Here is a 22,282-nt window from a genome sequence, read left to right as displayed (position 1 = left end):
GAAAATAGGCACAAATTTTTCAGATTCCAATACCGATTCCGATACCTTAAAAAGTTCCGATTTTTTTTTAATTCCTGATTCCGATTAATTGTTCCAATACTATTATATACAAACACTAAACAATGCGTATAAATTACCTTTAAGGTTATGCAAATCTTTTTATTTACTCTTTTGTAGTTATTGCTTCAGTTTCAACTCTCAGCAACCGAGAATCATACAAAAGTGTACACGTTGATGTTAATGGACAACCCCGCACGTCAGTTGTACCGACGCCGCCTTCACTGGTTGGTGGCAGATCACGTTCAATTCCCAATCAAAAGGTATCAAATATTTTCACTTCAATTAACACAAAACATGATTTAAAATGAAAGAGTCTATTTGAGGATGACTTTATTGAAAATTTATCAATGCTGCTGGGTTTTTTTTAAATGCTTGAAGAGTTGTTCCCTTTTGACGCTTGTGTGAGGTAAACTGAAGTAGCTTCCCTTTGTCTGTTAAGAGATGATGTGTGTTTTTAGGATGAGGTCACTTGGAGTCATTCCCAATCAAAAGGTATCAAATAATTTCACTTCAATTAACACAATTGGCTGAAACCACTATCAATAATTTCACCCAGTCTTTATCTGTGCCTAAGCCTAAACGTAGATTCCATGAACAAAGCTGTGGAACTCTCTTCCGTTTACCTGCTTTCCAGCTGACCACAATATGGCTGTCTTCAAGTCCAATGTAAACAAATTCTTGATGATCCGTTCCCCTTAAGTAATCCAATTTACTAAATTTACACTTCTAACGATTACTATGATATTGTCCTTTTGACCTCTTTACACTGTTTAACCCTTATCCTTGAGTGGCCTCTGGGCCTTGATAAGTGGTGATTCCTTTGTAAAAAAAAAAAAATTCAATTAATTCAAAACATGATTTAAAATTAAAAAGCCTACTTGATGATGACTTTATTGGAAATTATCAATGTTGCTGTTTGTTTTAAATGCTTGAAGAATTGTCTCCCTTTGACGCTTATGTGATGTAAGAACTTAGGTAAACTGGAGTTGCTTCCCTTTGTCTGTTAAGAGATGATGTGTGTTTTTAGGATTGGGTGACTCGGAATTATTTCCTCTTTGACTGTGTATTTATAAAGGCGAATATGCGAGGTTTCCTTTCTCTTTTGTGTAAACATGTAAAAATAAACTGATGTGTTTTTCGGTGTTTCTGTGTGTAAATGTTACGTCGTTAATTAATTTGTTTCTTCTGTCATTATCAATATAGCCTCCACTATAAAGTCATTTAAGAAAGAAAAGGTGCGCTCTCTTTATTTACTTCACAATTAATCTAATGAAGGTTATTAATTAACCCGACATACTTCTAGTTTTTAAGTGAACAAGCAATATTTATATATATATATATATATATATATATATATATATATAATTATTATTTTTTTTTTTTACTATAATAATTAAATACCTACAGACACTAGTGTTTCATCCTTTCGGGATTCTTCAGTGCAGGGTGTCACAATTACTACCAGTCGAACGATTCGAACCCCGCGACACGAGACATCTCTGGCTCGATTAGCGGAGGCCGTATCCATTCGGCTACCATTAATCGTGTGAAATAGCGTTGAATTTTAAACATTTTAATTTAAATGTTCATTACGTCAGACAGACAGTGATCAAATCGTTATACGACGATCTACGCATAAGAGCTAAATTGACCGACTTTTATTCAACAGAAAGTGCTCAACGATAAGAAACGTATTTCTTAAAGGGGCTGTCATAATTATTTTTTTTTTTACTATAATAATTAAATACCTACAGACACTAGTGTTTCATCCTTTCGGGATTCTTCAGTGCAGGGTGTCACAATTACTACCAGTCGAACGATTCGAACCCCGCGACACGAGACATCTCTGGCTCGATTAGCGGAGGCCGTATCCATCTGGCTACCATTAATCGTGTGAAATAGCGTTGAATTTTAAACATTTTAATGTAAATGTTCATTACGTCAGACAGACAGTGATCAAATCGTTAGACGACGATCTACGCATAAGAGCTAAATTGACCGACTTTTATTCAACAAAAAGTGCTCAACGATAAGAAACGTATTTCTTAAAGGGGCTGTCATAATTATTTTTTTTTTTTTTACTATAATAATTAAATACCTACAGACACTAGTGTTTCATCCTTTCGGGATTCTTCAGTGCAGGGTGTCACAATTACTACCAGTCGAACGATTCGAACCCCGCGACACGAGACATCTCTGGCTCGATTAGCGGAGGCCGTATCCATTCGGCTACCATTAATCGTGTGAAATAGCGTTGAATTTTAAACATTTTAATTTAAATGTTCATTACGTCAGACAGACAGTGATCAAATCGTTATACGACGATCTACGCATAAGAGCTAAATTGACCGACTTTTATTCAACAGAAAGTGCTCAACGATAAGAAACGTATTTCTTAAAGGGGCTGTCATAATTATTTTTTTTTTTACTATAATAATTAAATACCTACAGACACTAGTGTTTCATCCTTTCGGGATTCTTCAGTGCAGGGTGTCACAATTACTACCAGTCGAACGATTCGAACCCCGCGACACGAGACATCTCTGGCTAGATTATATATATATAAAAATACCAGTCCCTCATAATTTTATATGGCTTAGATTTTTTTTGGCATAGTTTTTAATTTCATGCATTTGTAAATATTTTGTTAAAAGATCTAACCAAATTTCTTTTACCACTAACCTTAAGTCCGAGTTGCAAGATGGTAAAACAACATGTAGTTGCATAAAAAAAATAAAACGACCCCACACACACATGAAAAAAAGTTTTATTTGATTATTTGCACAAGGAAATGTAAATGTTAACGAAAATCACAAACAAAAATACTACTACTATTACAAAAAGTAATAATAATAATAATAATAATAATAATAATAATAATAATAGGTGCAATTTCTTCATATCGTGAGAGCTGTTTCTCTGTGCCACTTTTGAATATTTTATTCATTTCCAGCACCCCCGAAGGCCTTTGAGGGTCGTCATTGTAGGTTTTTTTGGAGGGGTTGGGAAAAATCTAGACATTAACAAAAAAAAAAAGTTTTTTCATGATAATCACATGGTTTCATTTTGAAATATAAATCTGTGCTTCAAACATAAATGTGTAAGTAATCGGTGAAAAAGTCGCCATATCTGATTTAGCAACCGTAGAATGCAGGGATTGAATATTCTAGACTAATGAGAAAAGTAATTAATATATTTATATTTATGAATTTTGAAGAACGGGGACATATTCTCCTTTAACATTCCTTTCAAAAGACCTTTGTTTTTGTCCTTGAAATTGTACAATCTGTTCATGTTCTTTATGTATGTGTGATATTGTACAATGCTTCACATCTACATGAGAGGTAAACACTATCTCTGTGACAGAACCACAGGTAAAACAATTTTAGGCTTGGTGTTGCCACAAACACCACACACAACATGAAATATGCAACTCACAAATAATATGCAACGTGGGACTCAGAAGAAAGATCTGGATGCCATGAGCGGCAGGTGCTCCCTTGGTGGCCAGCATGGTAGAATTGGTCATCATCCTGCAAATGTTGGATCCTCTTCTAATTACAGAAACAACAATATCACAGACACAGAACACGTAAGTATCTCCTCTAATTTCAGGTAGTAAAACAATACTGATAAAACACAGGAGAACCGGATAAACCAACATATACCCAAAAACTGAAAGGAAGAAATGGACAACAGAAGAGAATAAACTGATAATGGAATGCTATTATAGAAACCAACCCAAAAACCGAGAATATCGCAAATAGATGAAAGAGTTGTGGGATGTAACCAGTGACTACAATACATCAGAACAAAGAATTCCTGACCAAGCAAAACTTATTCTCAAGAGAGATTGGCTTTCAAATTTAGAGCTGGGTGAAATACAACGAAAGACAAATGATGGAACAGATGAAGAAACGCCCCTCGATGAAACCTTACACATAAAAATTCCAGTTGTAGAAGACCTGTAAAACTCGGACACAAGAAACATGGAGACCGAGATCTATGAAACAGCAGAACTTAACGAGAATGAAATAGCTGAAGTAGAAAACATCAGACAACTTATGAACGAGTAAAAAACAAAGATCCCATCCTTAAGGAACCAAGAGTGGAAGAAATTAAAACTGAAACGGAGAAGGTGAATAATCTCTTCCCATATATCCCAACAGAAACCATTACAGACCTAAACAATTTAATTTATGCAGGTGCCAAGACAATAAGTATGAAGTTTAAAATAGAAAAAAGACGGGGAAAGAAAATGGACGCACAAAACCTGGATGGGAAGTGAGAATAGAAACTCAGATCAACAAACTAAAGAAATAAGTCAAATCGATAAACGAAATTAAAACTAGAAGAGGATGGAAAAGTAGAAAATGACCAGCAGGGAAAGGCTCAACAAGAAACAGGAAGCATTGAAGCAAAAAATTGCAACAAAAGAAGGGAAATTAAGACTATAACAATACAAATCTGAACAGTGCAAGCAAAACAGAACCTTTGAAAACAATGATAGCCAATTCTATCAGAATGTGAACAGAAGAAAAACACGAATCAGACCCAGCAGAAACAAAATGCTACTGGAGCCAAATATGGAAAGAGCAACAGAATCAGACTAGAGATGCTTCAGACAGAGAAGGAAATCAACAAGGAAACATTCAAAACAACCCTCCGAAAAATAGCAAACTTCAGAGCACTAGGCCATCACAGAATATTGGTTTTAAAAATTCACAGCACTACGTGAAAGACTAATTCAGAAACTGAGGAAATGTATTTATGAAGCAGACGTGCCAGAATGGCTGACCAAAGGTAGAACTACACTGGGGCAAAAAGACTCTGAAAAGGGGAAAATCCGACCAATAACATGTTTTCCTACAATGTGGAAAATACTTATAGCATAACTGAGGGAACAAATTTATCATTCCTTTTATAATCATGGATTACTCCCAGAGGAACAGAAAGGATGTCAGAAGGGAAAAAGAGGAACATACAACCTATTATATATTGACCAAAGGATTATGAAGGAAGTAGAAAAAAGAACTTAGCCATGGCATGGATCGACTATAAGAAAGCATATGATAGGATCCTGCAAGCATGGATAATAGAATGGCTGAGAATGTACAAAATACCAGGTAAGATAATCAATTTGATCGAAAATGCAATAAGAACATGGAGACTTGAACTGACAGCTGATGGACAATACACAATTGAGATTAAAATACAAAGAGAGATCTTCCAAGGTTATTCTCTATCACCACTACTGTTCATTATGGCTATGATACCCCTGAACAATATACTAAGAAAATGCCAAGTTCACTAATACAGATGAAAGAATGCACCACCTAATGTACATGGATGACATGAACTTGTTTGCAAAAACAAAGACTGAATTAGAGACGCTAACAAATATAACCAGAATCTTTAGTCAGGATATCCAAATGGAATTCGGTATGGAAAAGTGTGCACTGCTGACCATGAGGAGGGGAAAACTGGCAGCAACAGAAGGTATAGTACTACCCAATCAAACAGAGATGAGGGCACTAGGTGAACATGATAGCTACAAATACTTGGGGGTTCTGGAAGCAGACACCATCAAAGAAACAGAAGTGAAAGAGAAAATTATAAAGGAATACCTCAGAACAAGGAAACTCGTTGAAATTAAACTATATAGTAGAAACCTATTTAAAGGAATAAACATGTGGACAGTGTCACTAGTAAGATACTCTGGACCGTCTATAAATTGGACCAAAGAAGAACTGAGGAATCTCGACTAGAAGACCAGGAAACTCATGACAATGCACAATGCACTACACCCAATGGATGATACTGACCGATTATATTAAAAGGAAAGATAGAAGAAGAGGGGTGGTTTGTATAGAAGACTGCATAAATAACACCAAAAGAATTAGAAAACTACATAATGCAGAACATCAAAAGAATAATTACTGCCCCAAGAGACACGGAAGAAACAAATAAGATAGAAAAAGGAGAGATAAGGAATAAGACAAGGAAAGAATAAAGTTCTCTCTATAAGCATTCAAGTTCTCTCTATAAGCATTCAAGTTCTCTCCGTAAGCATTCAAGTTCTCTCCGTAAGCATTCAAGTTCTTTCTATAGGTATTCAGGTTATCCCTAGTAAGCATTCAAATTCTTCCCAACAGGCATTTAAATTCTTTCCAAACCAGATTACATACTGACCTTAGTTCTCATGACAGTTTTTTTTAGCTTTACTGTTTCTGTGCTGGCTCGGGTTAGTTTTCTTAATAGACGTTCAAGTTCTCTCCTATTTTTTTAAATTTTCGATTTTATTTTACTTCAGTTAATTTTCAGAGATCAAGGGAGATAACTCATCCTGGAGCTAACACTTGATTCCATTACGATATAAATTTATATCCGAGGGCTCTTTTAAGAATAGACGCTGTTCCCTTTATGGCTGCTGTTTGTATTTCGTTACAGCTTGGTCTTGTTTCTGAGTATTTCTGAAGATTCTTTTTTATTAAGCCAGTTTATTTTACTTTTGTTAGTTTGAAGAGATCAAGGGGCTCTTCCTGGGGCTAACACTTGATTCTATTACAGTTTAAATTTATATCCGAGGGCTCTTTTAAGAATAGACACTGTTCCCTTTATGGCTGCTATATGTATTTCCTTACAGCTTGGTTTTCCAGGGATTGCTTCTAAGTATTTTTGAAGGTTCTTTTTTATTAGGTCAGTTGCTTCTGTCACAACTGGTATGATGTTTATTTCTTTCAGAGACCATGTTGCTTTTAGATCATTTTTAAGGTCCTGATATTTTGTTATCTTTTCCCGTTCTGCTCTATTAAGGCCAAAGTCGTTTGGAACTGTGACGTCGATAATGAGTGCAGTCCTTTCGGGCTTGTTCCATATTATTATATCTGGCTTGATGGCCTTGTCTTTTATGTATCTGCCTGCCTGTATGTCTTTGTCGTAGAACACTGTTACTTTTCCATTTGATGCTATCGGTGGTGGTTCATGTTCCCAGATGTTCGACGACCTATCTAGTTGCATCTCTCCACAGATCTTCCAATGTAAGTATCTACATACTTTGTTGTGGCGAGCAGTGTAATGACCATCGGCTAGAAGGATCTTGCATCCAGACATTAGGTGGCTTGGCCTTTCAACAGCTGAATGACAGAATCTGCACTGGTCGTTTTTTTTTGTAGATCAGCCATTTTCTTATCTGTGTTTGTTCCTTTGTGATTAATAACATTTTTAAGAAATTTTATTTTAACTACAAACAATCAATTTCAGATCAGCACTGTTTTTTTTTAGTATTATGTAGTCTCCGTAGACTAAAATCTCTCCTATTTTTATTTTTTTTTTAAATTTTTATTTTACCTGTGTCTATTCTTTTCTAATAGAGACATTTTCTTAAAAGCCAATCATTGATGACCAGGTGATCGTATCCACAGACGATCAAGAGCCTGAATTCCATGACTAACATTTGGAGAGGCGGAGGGGGGGGGCTTGTCCTAAACGTATAAATGCTCACATAAATCTTAAACATTCCTGTGTTTCACGTCTGACGTAAAAACAACACATACATGCTTGCATTATAAACATACACACACACATCCATACATATTAATGCATGTATGCATACACACATTCATAACAATACACACATGCATACATAAGAATACATACACACATACATACATAACAATATTTACACATAGCAATACATGATGATTGATTGCAACGTCTTGTCAGACGAGTGCCACTCCCTCAGATATTTAAAATCCATGAGCCCAAATGCCTGAGGGAGTATCTATACAAAGATGATGTTACAGAGTCTTAGCTTTGTACGACAGCTAAGTCTCTCTCTCGGTTCAAAATGTTGAGATCCAGCAACAAGCAAGAGCAAGATAGCCAGCAACAAATTAAACTGCAGACCAGCTTAATGCGGGTACTGGTCTCCCACTTTATGGTTTTTTAAATCAGAGATTTGCTTCTAGAAAGGTTGCCTTCACCACGGCTTACGGGATCCCTCTCCACCCCAATACACATATACACACACACAAATATACACGGTGCTAGTTGGCCGTTGACCCAGATAAGAGTTCATTCTCCCTTTGGAAGGTCTTGTTTTTAATCCTCCAGGGAGACTAGCCGCCCTCCTCACCAAACAAGTCTGGTGGGGGAACCAGTTTAGTCGCCGGTGACCCGACCATGAGGCAGGTAGTACTGGGTTACATGGTACCAGTAGCATATGACATGACCTGACACATAGCCATACATACACACATACCTACATATATATCAATACATATATACACACATACATACATAATACATAACTACAATAAAAAATACACATATGCATACAAAACAATACACACATACATACACAATACACACATACATAATACATAACAATACACACACATAGCAATGCATACACACATACATACATAACAATATATACACATAGCAATTCATACACACATACCTTCATATATATCAATACATATATACACACATACATACATACATAACAATACACACATACACACACAACAATATATACATACATAAAAATACATACATATGTACATAACAATACACACATACTCACACGCATGCACACATACATACATACATGCATATCAGGAGCCCGGGTTTTATAGTTGCCATTTTTTGGGGGGTGGAGGGGATACCTTAAATGTATAAATTTGCAATATCAAACATTACTGTGTTTCACGTCTGACATATGTGATTAGTTTCAGATGATTGAAGAGCCTGTGCGTCGACAAAGTCACAACTGCCTCACCGCAGGATCAACGTTAGAATCGCAACAGAGGCTGCAAATGATGCGAGGATTGAATCTCCATCCAGAAGAGATCAACTTTGGGATTTTGTGCGAAGGCAACTCCTACCTGATGTCAGTCAATCTGATTAATACGGGTGTCGATTCTTGTCATTTCAAAATCAAACAACCACCACCTGCCACAGGTTTGAAAGTGACCTATCAACCTGGAGCTGTAAGACTTTTTATTTTCCAACTTTTATAGGCACTTCTGCAGTTTATGCACCATGCTATTTTTTAGATGGGATTTTCAAGTTAAATTCAATTTTTATGATATCTTTTGTTTATTAAGTTGTTAGGTGAAATTTTATTATTAAATTGTTAGGTGAGATTTTATTATTAAATTGTTAGGTGAAAGTTTATTATTAAATTGTTATGTGAAAGTTCAGAATAGTACACCTCTTCCCATGTTAAGAAGGGATTTCTAAATAATAAAGTTATCATTTCAGTATGGTTCATAAACTGCAGAAGTACTTTTTATATATCATTTATATTTACTAGCAGATTTGTAGAAATTGGTGTTATTTACTTCCTTCCAACTGCAAGAAGATGTGACACAAGGTCGGGAGGTGCACTTAAGAAGGAGCACTCTGGTCCATTTAAAAATTGCCTTGGCCATCTCAAATAGTAAACAATAAACTTATTTCACCTGAAATATAGAAGGCAATAGCCTGAGGGGGATGGACCTCCTAGAACTGCACAGGACATCAGCTGTTTCTCACTCAACCAGGAAAAGACCATTTTAAAAATAGCACATACTCTGTTGGCTTTGGAGCCGAGACAACTCTCCAACTGTAAAGAAAATAATCATTTTTTATATGTTTACTGGACTACCAGAGACTCTGTGTGACCACTAAGAAAAATTCAATTTTTAAGATCTTTCACCAATTTTGGCCAAATAGCTCCACTGTCCTGTGGATGCTATGGGAAAGGTGAAGGTTAGGGAAGTAAACCTTAACAAAAAATCTGGTTTAGAGTTCGATAAGCAGATGGTGAAGCACTGCAACACCTTTACGGCAACTCCTGCAGCTGCGCTCGCTTCGACCGTATTCGTTTGCCTATCCATCGAACTTTGTCTGCTATGCCAAGAGGGGAACCCTGGTAACTAGGAAAACCTATGTCTCCTTATCAACGCCCAGGCTTGCATCTGAAGAGCAAACTCTAGCTTCGAACTGTATAGCCACAGCACAGGGTCATCAAAGGTTGAGAAACACTGATCTAGATGAAGACTCAGCTAATAGTCTACTTGTGTGTGCATATTTGACATCAAACTGACCCATTTTGCCGAACTATATATCTTTAAAATCTTAAATTTAGAATTTTTGTTTTATTTCTCTTCTAGGTTGCTGCAGGTCTAAAAAGGAAATTAAACCTTGAATTGTTTGCCATTGCTGTCGGAGCTGATCAAGATGTTGGAGTTGGAGCCATCAGACACAACTTGTGCATCACTACAGAGACAGACATTCTGTATCTTCCAATACAAGCCAATATCCTTTCCATCAATAAGCGTCTTTAGCATAGTCTCTCGTTTTGGTAGAGGCTATTTTTCAATGGCAATAGTGTCTACCTATATAAGAGCCAGGTACGTCCAAGGATGAAGTACTGCTGCCACATCTGGGCAGGAGCTGCAAGAAAGAACTAATACTGCCTTGATAGAGTTCAAAATAGAATTCATAGCCTCGTAGGGGGTGCCCTTTTCTCTTCCCTGCAACCTCTTCCTCACAGAAGAGATGTTGCGTCTCTGTCTCTGCTTTATCGTTATTTTCATGGCAAGTGCTCGTCTGAGCTCCAATCTATGGTCTCCCCCCCTTAGCCAAACTTTCATGAGAAACACTCATCTAGTTGAAAACACTATCAATAATTTCACCCACTCTTTATCTGTGCCTAAACCTAAACGTAGATTCCATGAACAAAGTTTCTTTCTTAGAACTGCACGCCTGTGAAACTGTCTTCCGTTTGCCTGCTTTCCAACTGACTACAATATGGTTGTCTTCAAGTCCAACGTAAACAAGTTCTTGATGAGCCGTCCCATTAAGCTAACAAATTTACCGAATTTCCACTACTAACGATTACTATATTGTCCGAGGGACTACTGTACCCTTATCCTCGAGTGGCTTCTTGGCCTTGATAAGTGGTGATCCGTATGTAAAAAAAAAAAAAAAAAAAAAAAGAATTGCTGTTTTCTAGGTCGGGATTTATCCATTTAATACTTATCATTGGCTATTCATTTAACTTGTCGTATATTTCTATTTGTTTCTGTGTATGGCAAAATTCTTCAAGTTGTTTAATAATAAACAACTAGCAAATGAATGTAAAAAATGTTTCCATTGATCAATTATCAAAACCGCTTACACTTATTTATTCTGTAATACAACATAAAACTTTGAAATCCCATGTATATAGTAATCTGTAAACATTCACAAACAGCTTAAAGATATTCATAAACATGTTTGGTGTTTCTCCAGAAATTCTTGTTTGGTGATAAATGTTGAATTAGTAATTACAAGGTTTACAAATAGGTTCATAGTGTGAATATATGCGTGTGTAAGTAATATATGTGAGTGGCAGTATGTATGTGTGTTAGTGTGTGTTATGTATTTGTTTATGTGTGTGTTATGTGGCAGTATATATGCGTGTGTAAGTAATATATGTGAGTGGCAGTATGTATGTGTGTTGGTGTGTGTTATATATTTGTTTATGTGTGTGTTATGTGGCAGTATATATGCGCGTGTAAGTAATATATGTGAGTGGCAGTATGTATGTGTGTTAGTGTGTGTTATGTATGTGTGTATGTGTGTGCTATGTGGCAGTATATATGTGCGTGTAAGTAATATATGTGAGTGGCAGTATGTATGTGTGTTGGTGTGTGTTATATATTTGTTTATGTGTGTGCTATGTGGCAGTATATATGCGTGTGTAAGTAATATATGTGAGTGGCAGTATGTATGTGTGTTGGTGTGTGTTATGTATGTGTGTATGTGTGTGCTATGTGGCAGCATATATGCGTGTGTAAGTAATATATGTGAGTAGCAGTATGTGTGTTGGTGTGTGTTATGTATGTGTGTATGTGTGTGTTATGTGGCAGTATATATGTGTGTGTAAGTAATATATATATGTGAATGGCAGTATGTATGTGTGTTGGTGTGTGGTCTGTATGTGTGTATGTGTGTGTTATGTGGCAGTATATATGCGTGTGTAAGTAATATATGTGAGTGGCAGTATGTATGTGTGTTGGTGTGTGTTATGTAAGTGTGTATGTGTGTGTTATGTGGCTGTATATATGTGTGTGTAAGTAATATATGTATGTGAATGGCAGTATGTATGTGTGTTGGTGTGTGGTCTGTATGCGTGTATGTGTGTGCTATGTGGCAGTATATATGCGTGTGTAAGTAATATATGTGAGTGGCAGTATGTATGTGTGTTGGTGTGTGTTATGTATGTGTGTTGGTGTGTGTTATGTATGTGTGTATGTGTGTGTTATGTGGCATTATATATGCGCGTGTAAGTAATATATGTGAGTGGCAGTATGTATGTGTGTTGGTGTGTGTTATATATTTGTTTATGTGTGTGCTATGTGGCAGTATATATGCGTGTGTAAGTAATATATGTGAGTGGCAGTATGTATGTGTGTTGGTGTGTGTTATGTATGTGTGTATGTGTGTGCTATGTGGCAGCATATATGCGTGTGTAAGTAATATATGTGAGTAGCAGTATGTGTGTTGGTGTGTGTTATGTATGTGTGTATGTGTGTGTTATGTGGCAGTATATATGTGTGTGTAAGTAATATATGTATGTGAGTAGCAGTATGTATGTGTGTTGGTGTGTGTTATGTAAGTGTGTATGTGTGTGTTATGTGGCTGTATATATGTGTGTGTAAGTAATATATGTATGTGAATGGCAGTATGTATGTGTGTTGGTGTGTGGTCTGTATGTGTGTATGTGTGTGTTATGTGGCAGTATATATGCGTGTGTAAGTAATATATGTGAGTGGCAGTATGTATGTGTGTTGGTGTGTGTTATGTAAGTGTGTATGTGTGTGTTATGTGGCTGTATATATGTGTGTGTAAGTAATATATGTATGTGAATGGCAGTATGTATGTGTGTTGGTGTGTGGTCTGTATGCGTGTATGTGTGTGTTATGTGGCAGTATATATGCGTGTGTAAGTAATATATGTGAGTGGCAGTATGTATGTGTGTTGGTGTGTGTCATGTATGTGTGTATGTGTGTGTTATGTGGCAGTATATATGTGCGTGTAAGTAATATATGTATGTGAATAGCAGTATGTATGTGTGTTGGTGTGTGGTCTGTATGCGTGTATGTGTGTGTTATGTGGCAGTATATATGCGTGTGTAAGTAATATATGTGAGTGGCAGTATGTATGTGTGTTGGTGTGTGTTATGTATGTGTGTATGTGTGTGCTATGTGGTAGTATATATGCGTGTAAGTAACATATGTTAGTGGCAGTATGTATGTGTGTTGGTGTGTGTTATGTATGTGTGTATGTGTGTGTTATGTGCCAGTATATATGCGTGTGTAAGTAATATATGTGAGTGGCAGTATGTAAGTGTGTTGGCGTGTGTTATATATGTGTGTATGTGTGTGTTATGTGGCAGTATATATGCGTGTGTAAGTAATATATGTGAGTGGCAGTATGTATGTGTGTTGGTGTGTGTTATGTATGTGTGTATGTGTGTGTTATGTGGCAGTATATATGCGTGTGTAAGTAATATATATATGTGAGTAGCAGTATGTATGTGTGTTGGTGTGTGTTATGTATGTGTGTATGTGTGTGTTATATGGCAGTATATATGCGTGTGTAATATATGTGAGTGGCAGTAAGTATGTGTGTTGGTGTGTGTTATGTATGTGTGCGTTATGCGGCAGTATATATGCATGTGTAAGTAATATATGTGAGTGGCAGTATGTATGTGTGTTGGTGTGTGTCATGTATGTGTGTATGTGTGTGTTATGTGGCAGTATATATGCGTGTGTAAGTAATATATGTATGTGAATGGCAGTATGTATGTGTGTTGGTTTACCTTGTTAATGTAAGTGTATGTATACCTTTGAGTAGCAATTCGTTTCTGTTTGTCTGACTGTCGCTAGTATAAGAATATGTGCTCGAGATAAAGAAGGCTTGTATGTGAATCACCGAAGTGTTCTTTTGCGACTTGCCTTCCATGGACATAGTGCATAGGAGAGCGTTGTTGAACATAGCTTCTTGTGTACTTCAGCCGGCTGGTGAATCTCTGTTTAATTTTTGGCTGTTTTCTAGGTCGGAAGTTTGTTTTACAGAAGTTTGTATGCCTGAAAATGAGGGGGAAAAAAAAGATCACAAGTTATTCTTTTCGTATGTTGCAGGCATTAAAAAAAAAATTTGTTGACAATTTTTTTTACCAGCAATTAATTGCATTTTCTTTTCTTTTCTGTTAGTTGAAATGCATCATCATCATCATCATCATCATCATCATCATCATCATCATCATTTTAAATGCTAACATGTATTGGACAATTTTGACAAATTTACTTCCAAACTAACCTTTCTCAGCCCAGGTCTTTATTTATCACTCTTTCTCTCAAATCCGATTTTATCATTTGTTTTCCTTGGCTTCCGCCTGTGAACTGAACCTGCTACCTCAACTGTTCTGCATCTGCTAACTCTCATCCATTCTTTTAACGTGTCCATACCATCAAACTCTACACTTTGATATTCATTTCCCCATCTTCTTAATCTATCAAATCTGTTTTCAGCCGGCTGATGAATCTCTGTGTAGTTTTTTTGCTTGTTTGTTTTATAGAAGTTCGAAGTTCGCATCGTTTTCTTATGTTTAACTAAAAAAAAAAAAAATAGTTAAGGAGCTATGAAGACGGGAGTGGTAACATTAAAACGAGCGACCTTTTGTGCTTCAGAACTTATTTTATACATAGTTACTACCATTCTCAATTCACATTTCCTAGCGTCTGGAGACATTTTGTCACTCACATCTCTGTCGCCCCTGATTGACCTTGCCCAAGGGGTTCCCACTGGTTAACAAAGGGAAGGAGACGCCTTATTATTCCTAATCGTGAAAGTGCTTCCACCCTGCCACCCTATATAGCACCTAGTATTTCCAAATGGTTACCCATCTGGTACTGACCCAACCCATCGTTGCTTCCATACTGTTTATATTTAATCTTCCTCTGAGCTCATCTAGACTGAGCCTGTTTTTAAGGCTAACAGTACATATTCATCATATCATGCTCATATCATTTTTCTCCATGCAACGCATATCCTCAGCACGTACTGATCATATTTCACTTCTATACATCATCACACCGTATAGAAATGCCTGATAGACTTTGTCTTTAGTTGACAATGAAATTAATAAGTAAATATTATGAACATATCTATCCATCTACTATTATATAAAAGTCACTGTGTGTGTGTGTGTGTGTGTGTGTGTGTGTGTGTGTGTGTGTGTGTGTGTGTGTGTGTGTGTATTACTGCCTTCCATAGTTGTCAGCCCTTCGGAGCCCGTGGCACAGTGGATAGAGATGCAGAATATCTATGATTCCAGGTGAGCATTGTCTGAAGGTAGCGGTTTCAATCCCACCCAAAGCAGGTCAGAGGATTAGTTGGGCAAAAAACCGTGTTGAGACGACAACTATGGAAGGCTGTAATTGCTATGGATGCAGTTTGAAGACTTGACATTCCTATCCCATCATGGTTAACCACCTGACGAAGGCCAAAGGAATAATTGGCCGGAACGTGAAACAACAACTTGAAGATGAGGATAATAGTCCACAAAATGATAAAATAAAATTAATTTTAAAGATAATTTGTGGTCAGCCATTTTGTTATTCCTTAATTTAACCAGCCATTTTGACACGGTTTGAGTATGAACGGCAAAAGAATGAAAAACAATTGGACCTAAACGGCACTCAAGCAGTGCTGATCTCCACGGTCTCTCCTGGAACACAGGGAATCATTCGACCAAAGAGAAAAACCTCAAAAGGTAAAGAGATTTAATACTTTTTTTTTCTTTTTGTGTTTGCTTTCGCTTTTTCTCTAGAACCGCCATATTAAGCAAAAACAAAAATAACGAAAAGTCTGTATGATGTACGTACCTGCGATGCATCAAAAATATCATATTCCAAAAATCATATGAATTGATCAACTACAGGGCTCGTTGGACAAATTTATCTTTAGTTGACCTTTGACAACTAAATAGTTTCGTTTACTAGCCAAACAGAAAAGTTACTAGCCAAACCCACATGATTTTTAGAATATGACATCTTCGTTCTGTGATGATTATGTACATAAATTTTTTTTTGTATTTTTTTAATAAGTGTAATTCTAAATATACAACAAATTTTATGTTGATACTTGAAGGTATAAACCTTCGAATTTCTTTAGATGTTTTTTTTAAACAGCTTTTGTTTAAAAAAAAGAGTATATTATTTATATATATATATATAAACTTTTATTGTTAAATAATTTAACTTTGTTCCTTTTATTTAAAAAAATGAAAAGATATTTTTCATTCAGTAATGAGCTTTGGAAAATTGTCAGTGAAAGAAATACGAAGGCTAATCGTTTCATTATTTCTAGTCGCCATTTTGAAAAATCGCTTGCAAATGCGACTGTTTCACTCGCAATGTAGAGCCCTGAACTAGTTTTATTTTTATAAAGAAAACGAATTCGTAAGTATTACAAAATAAATCTTGCAGGTTTGAATCATTAAGTTATCTCCCTTATTTTTGTTTTTACGTCTTTAAGACTTGATAGTAAAGTCCAACAGCACGTGCCTAGCAAAATCAGGAATGGGACTTACCTACAAACGGACATCCGGGTCCTCTAAAGTATAACATTTGTGTAAAAACCCAGCATGTGCCACGAACTTTAGCACGGCCTCATTCAGTATTCTAAGTCATAATGATTAAAAAAAAATATTTATTGTTAATTTTAGATTGCGGCATACTGAATGTAAGCAATGGACAGTTGCAATCTGAAGGTATCTGGCATCTACCCAGATACTGAACTAATACGTACAAGGTGTGTTTGAATCAATTCCCACTTTATTTATGCCGTTATATTCATTTATTTACGACTGAAAGAATTAGTTCAACCAAGTCATAAATGGTTAATATTTTTAAAAGTTTCATTCATCTCCATTTTTATATGCATCCATGTCCGTTTAATAGGCTTCATTTTATTCCTTTGCTATAATGCAACATTTATAGACACTTTGTATTAGAGATGTCGGTTCTTGGCAAAAGTAAAAGACGTCATCGTCGTTCAAGAATGACCCTTGAAGTATCTCTTAAATTTACAGTGAATTCAAAATAATGTATAGGAAAACAAAGGAAGTTATTTTCAGATTGTTAGATGAGAAGCTAGCAATTTAGAACAAGCGCCAAATCTTCAACAAGAAAAGACTAAAAGCAAAGTGAATGACATCTTGCCATGCTTATCGGCTAATAATTTAGATCAGTGCATTAAAGTTATTAAAGCTGCCGGAATACAAAAACGAGGAAGAAAAGTAAAGAAAAAGCCCGTGGTGGAAACTTTTAAATCTAATATATAAACGGCTATATGTCTGTCTGTCTGCCTATCTGTCTCTATATTTTCAAACTCTATCTCCTCCGAAACTTAAAGTCGCAGAGTGGCGCTATGGGCCTCAACTGATTAGATTTTTTATGGGCCGTTCTTTTATGGGTCTTTAGCCGATTAAAATAGTTTTTAAGAGGTCAAAAATGGGTCAAAATGGAAAAATATCGTTAAACATTTTGTACATGCATCTATGTTTATTTTAAATTTTTTAATCGTTTATATGCGTTTCACGTTGGTACAGTGGAAACGTCACCAGCTTTGAATGCTACAATTTCGGTTTCGATTCTAGCTGATGGCACCCAAATATTTTTTTTTTTTACTTTTGAAATCACGACTCTATGATAATATATAGGAAATATGGATAAATTAAATTCTATATAATTATAAAACTCAAATGACCTTGTAATGGGTATTGTAACCACACATCCGGTTTATGACTTCTGGTTGTGCATGCATACATAAACAAATAACCAACGCGACAATAAAACGTATTGTTTTACTGTGTACGTTTTCAGCGTCCCAATTGTTTGTTTTTTTTTCGCATTTAAATTATCCAAATAAACAATTGTTAATACTTTCTGCATTTTTTTACATCGTTCATTTCCGTATTACGTTTAAGTTATTTTAACGCAATTTTCTTACAAATAAATCTACTTTAAGCTTTTTTTTTCAAAAATAAACAATTATAAACAGAACGACTCATAGAAATCTATCTTTTTTTTTTTTTTTTTTTTACATTTTCACCCCAAACAAGTACTATGTAGGGATTTGGGAAGCAAGATGTCGGTTCACGTTACACTTGAACTTCTGCACGTCAGTACTGTTGGGGAAGTAGGGACCTGGAATGGAATTCCAGAGTCTAGCGGTTCTGGGGAAGAAACTATTGGAGTAAAAAGATTTTTTACATCTAGGGATCTCTACAGTGTGGGGGTGGGATCTAGCAGTCTGTCAGGTTGTCGAGGGTGCTCACGTCATGGGGGCTCAAGTGATTGCAGTTCGTCAGAGCATTCACCACTAAAATACTTGTAGAAAAGGCAGAGGGATGCAACATTTCGTCGATGGGACAGAGGCTGAAGCTTAGATGCCAGTTCAGGACCTATCAGGTTTGCGACTCTCTTTTGAACCTTGTCAAGGAGCGAGAGACTAGTAGCAGATACACCAGCCCAGATGTGACAGCAATACTCCATACATGGGCGAATGGTGGCCTTATAGAGGTACAGGATACTTTCAGATGTTAGTATTTTTCTAGCACGGTGGAGAGTGCCCAACTATATTCTTTTTTCATTTTAATATACTTTCATAAAAATGTTTCTATTACGTCACAAAAAAATCTATTTTCTTTACGTCACAAGTGTCACGCTCATACATTAATTCCATAGCTAATATAACATACTGACCCAACGGGTCACGGGTAGTCTAGTATCATATTAAAGCGTATTTTACGTCCCTACGCTAGTGGGTAAATAAAACAACTTAGAAATGATTTAAGTGAAGTACAAGCTGCCGGAAATGGCAAACTCAAGAGTGAGAGTTCTTGTGAAAGGCTAATTTGTAAATTTTCACATACTGTCTGAATTATCTTACCTTATATTTTTGATTTGGGAATGGGGAGAAAAGACGTTTAAAGCTTATAACAAAATGACGTCACTGTTTACAATCTTTTCTTGTAACGATAACAAGCTAGTAACGTAGATGAATTTAATACACGAGTACTCTGTCCGAAAACTCGTTGGAAAAAAAAAGAAGATCTGCTGACTTCTCGTTCCTTGAGATTTGACGAGAATTGAATGTTTAGATAACATGTCAAATCCGGGCACCCGGTTTCGGGTAACAGAAACATGGTCCAGCGTCGTCCATAGATAGGAGAGTTCTTTTATTTCGCCTCCGACCCACTCTCGGTAAGTTCAACACTTCCAAGTTATCATAATACACAAAAAAAAGGTGTTAAATGTGTAATTGAATAACTGAAACAGCGCATCACAGATAAAACTGCCGTTACAGTGACATAATTGAACAGAATCGGCAGAACAGAGTGTTCAAGAATAACCAGTTAATAGTGAACGAACAATACTGTGTGAATCATGAAGAAAGATATGATGCCACAATATGTATTGGACTGAATTAAGCACATTTTGCACTGTTAACATAAACATGTTACTGATAGGTTAACAGGTTTGTTGTTTGATAGGCAGTAATTTGCATATCAATGAGGCTAACACACCAAGATGAGGTAATATAAGACCGGAAGTCAAGATGGTAATATAAGACCGGAAGTCAAGATGGCGGGGGTCGAGTTTAGGAGAACCTGACTAAATGGGTCGGAATTTAGAATGTCGTTCGAATGCTGATATGAAACCATTTTTTTTAATTATACAGTTTTATACACGTAAATAAAAATGTGGCAATTAGATAATACAACTAATTATTTCAGAGTGATACTCTTTGTCTTTTTTTTTTCTTTTCTAGGTCAGCTTCGTCAATGAAATGGTGAGAGAAAATTTAAAAAAACATTGTGGAAGCGTGTACTCAACTAAGAAATAAAATCAATGATTTCAATAAAACTGAATTCTGCTTGAAATCAAATTGAATTTCCTGAGTGAGTTTTTTTGTAGCAATAAAGTTGAGCACCATTTTTTTTTTTTTTCATTCTTCTTCTTTGAGTGCCATATTGTCCTACAACCGTTTCCAGCTTTTTTTTTTTTTTTTTTTTTTTTACACAGTCCCTTGCATTATTTTTGCATTCTGCAAGATCTTTCAAGCTGCACCGCTTGGATAGTAGATGGCAAACAAGGTCCTCCTTTCAACATTCACTGATTTTTGCATCAGTTTTGCAGTCCCACCTTTTGGTCGCTCCATTCCTGTTAAATAAAAGATTTCCATTTGAAATTCTGTGCAGATTCCTGAGTTTGACAGAAAAAATTCTGAGTTCGACAATATATATCTGAGGGAGGTCGAAGGTGATATCGGTCAAAACGTTTGTGAAAATACCACTCAAGATGAAAACAATTATCAGAATAATTTCAAATAATACAAGACAATTTTGAGGAATTTTGAAGGATGCAATGTCTCAGCAGCTAACAACTAATACGGTTTATTCCAAGTTTCAACAAGATGCATAAATCGAAGACAATGGCAGAATCATTAGAAATGACCTCCAGACTATAGTGGAATGGGGATGAAAATGGATGGTAACATTTAATGCTAGTAAAACTAAGCTGCACTCCTTTAAGAATTACAAGACGCCTCTCCAACGCCCTATATCCATGACAAATAGCACCCTACCTGAGAATTCTAACTTCAAACTCCTCGGCCTAACATTTGCGGACAATATGAACTGGAACAAATACATAGAGAAAATTGCAAAGGCTGCTACAAAAAAGGTGGGTTCCCTCTATCGAGCTAGAAGACTACTCATTCCTGAGATTATCCTGTACCTCTACAAGGCAACCATTTGCCCATGCAGGGAATATTGTTGCCACATCTGGGCTGGTGCATCTACCACTAGCCTCTCTCTCTTAGACAAGGCCAAAAAAGAGTTGACAATCTAATCGGTCCCACTTTATCAGCTAAGCTTCAGCCCCTGTCTCATCACGGCAATGTTGCATCACTCTGCCTATTTTACTAATATTTTAATGGAATGTGTTCTGATGAACTTGTTTCACTTGTACCCCCTCGACATACATATCCCTGACAAACCCGCTTAGCAATAAGATATCCCCTCTTCACTGTTGATGTCCCTAAATACCAAAAAGCTTTCTATTCTAATAGTTTCTTTCCACGAACAGGTAGACTTTGGAATTCCCTCCCTGCTGCCTGCTTCCCTGGCTGTACTGATATGCAGAAGTTTAAATGTAACATAAACAAATATCTTGTTAATTTTTCCTAGGAATGGACCCAAATAGTAGCCCCTTACGTCCAAGTGGCGATATGCCTTGTTATGGGTTAACATGAGTAAAAAAAATAAAACGCTGAGCACAAAAAAAAAAAAAACTGTTTCCAAAAATCATGGGAATTGTGCTGTTTCTCTGACCTGGTAGACATGTCCATGTGTGTTAGATACAAGGAGATAAAAAAGAAATGGAATAATAATGGAAAGCTTCTATCTTTCCATCATCCGTGCTCTGATCCCTGTCTGGCATCAATTGATATGAATGGCTCTCGTCTTGGGGAGACGTCATGTTTTGACAAGCTTCTAGGTCTCACCTTTACTGCTGATCTGAGATGGAATATGTTCATCAAATCTGTTGCCAAGGCTGCTGGAAAAAATGGTGGAATCATTCTACCACTCTAGTAGATATCTCACTGCTGATGCAATTCTCTACATGTATAAGTATGTCCAAGGATGGATAACTGTTGCCACATATGGGCAGGAGCTGCTAGAAAGACCTTTGACAGAGTTCAAAATAGACTTTGTAGCCTAGTGAAGGATGCCCTTTTCTCTTCCCTGCAATCTCTTTCCCGTAGAAGAGACGTTGCAAGCCTGTCTTTGCTTTATCGTTATTTTCATGACGAGTGTTGGTCTGAGCTTCAATCTATGACCCCCCCCCCACTTGGCCTGACTTTCTCGAAAAACACTCGTCTAGCTGAAACCACTATCAATAATTTCCCACACTCTTTATCTGTGCCTGCACTTAAATATAGATTCCACGAACAAGGCTTCTTTCTTAGAACCGCACATGTTTGAAACTCTGTTCCGTTTTCCTATTTTCCAACGGATTACAATATGATTGTCTTCAAGTCCAATGTGAACAAGTTCTTGATGAACCATCCGTTTAAGTAATCTAATTTACCAAATTTCTACTACTAG

The 22,282-nt window shown here is 36.4% G+C and overlaps 1 protein-coding gene across 4 annotated transcripts in view; it reads left to right on the top strand.

The window, feature by feature from the left end:
* Positions 1-20,112, top strand: part of LOC145296099 (sperm-associated antigen 17-like) — a 163,836-nt gene extending 143,724 nt beyond the window's left edge. For 3 of the 4 annotated variants that reach the window (XM_080142242.1, XM_080142241.1, XM_080142239.1), the window contains exons 33-37: positions 178-320; positions 8,796-9,056; positions 10,224-10,368; positions 15,740-15,877; positions 16,832-16,930. In XM_080142242.1, the coding sequence (XP_079998368.1) occupies positions 178-320; positions 8,796-9,056; positions 10,224-10,368; positions 15,740-15,877; positions 16,832-16,902 (758 nt within the window). In that variant the 3' untranslated portion in view covers positions 16,903-16,930. Of the gene's footprint in view, positions 1-177; positions 321-8,795; positions 9,057-10,223; positions 10,369-15,739; positions 15,878-16,831; positions 16,931-19,941 lie in introns of those variants that run through there. The other variant, XM_080142243.1, reaches the window with a different exon arrangement.
* Positions 20,113-22,282: the final 2,170 nt, after the last annotated feature.

Source organism: Euprymna scolopes, chromosome 16 (assembly GCF_053919585.1).
Source record: "Euprymna scolopes isolate OS-2025 chromosome 16, ASM5391958v1, whole genome shotgun sequence".
NCBI lineage: Eukaryota > Metazoa > Mollusca > Cephalopoda > Sepiida > Sepiolidae > Euprymna > Euprymna scolopes.
This window is presented reverse-complemented; position numbering and strand designations above follow the sequence as displayed.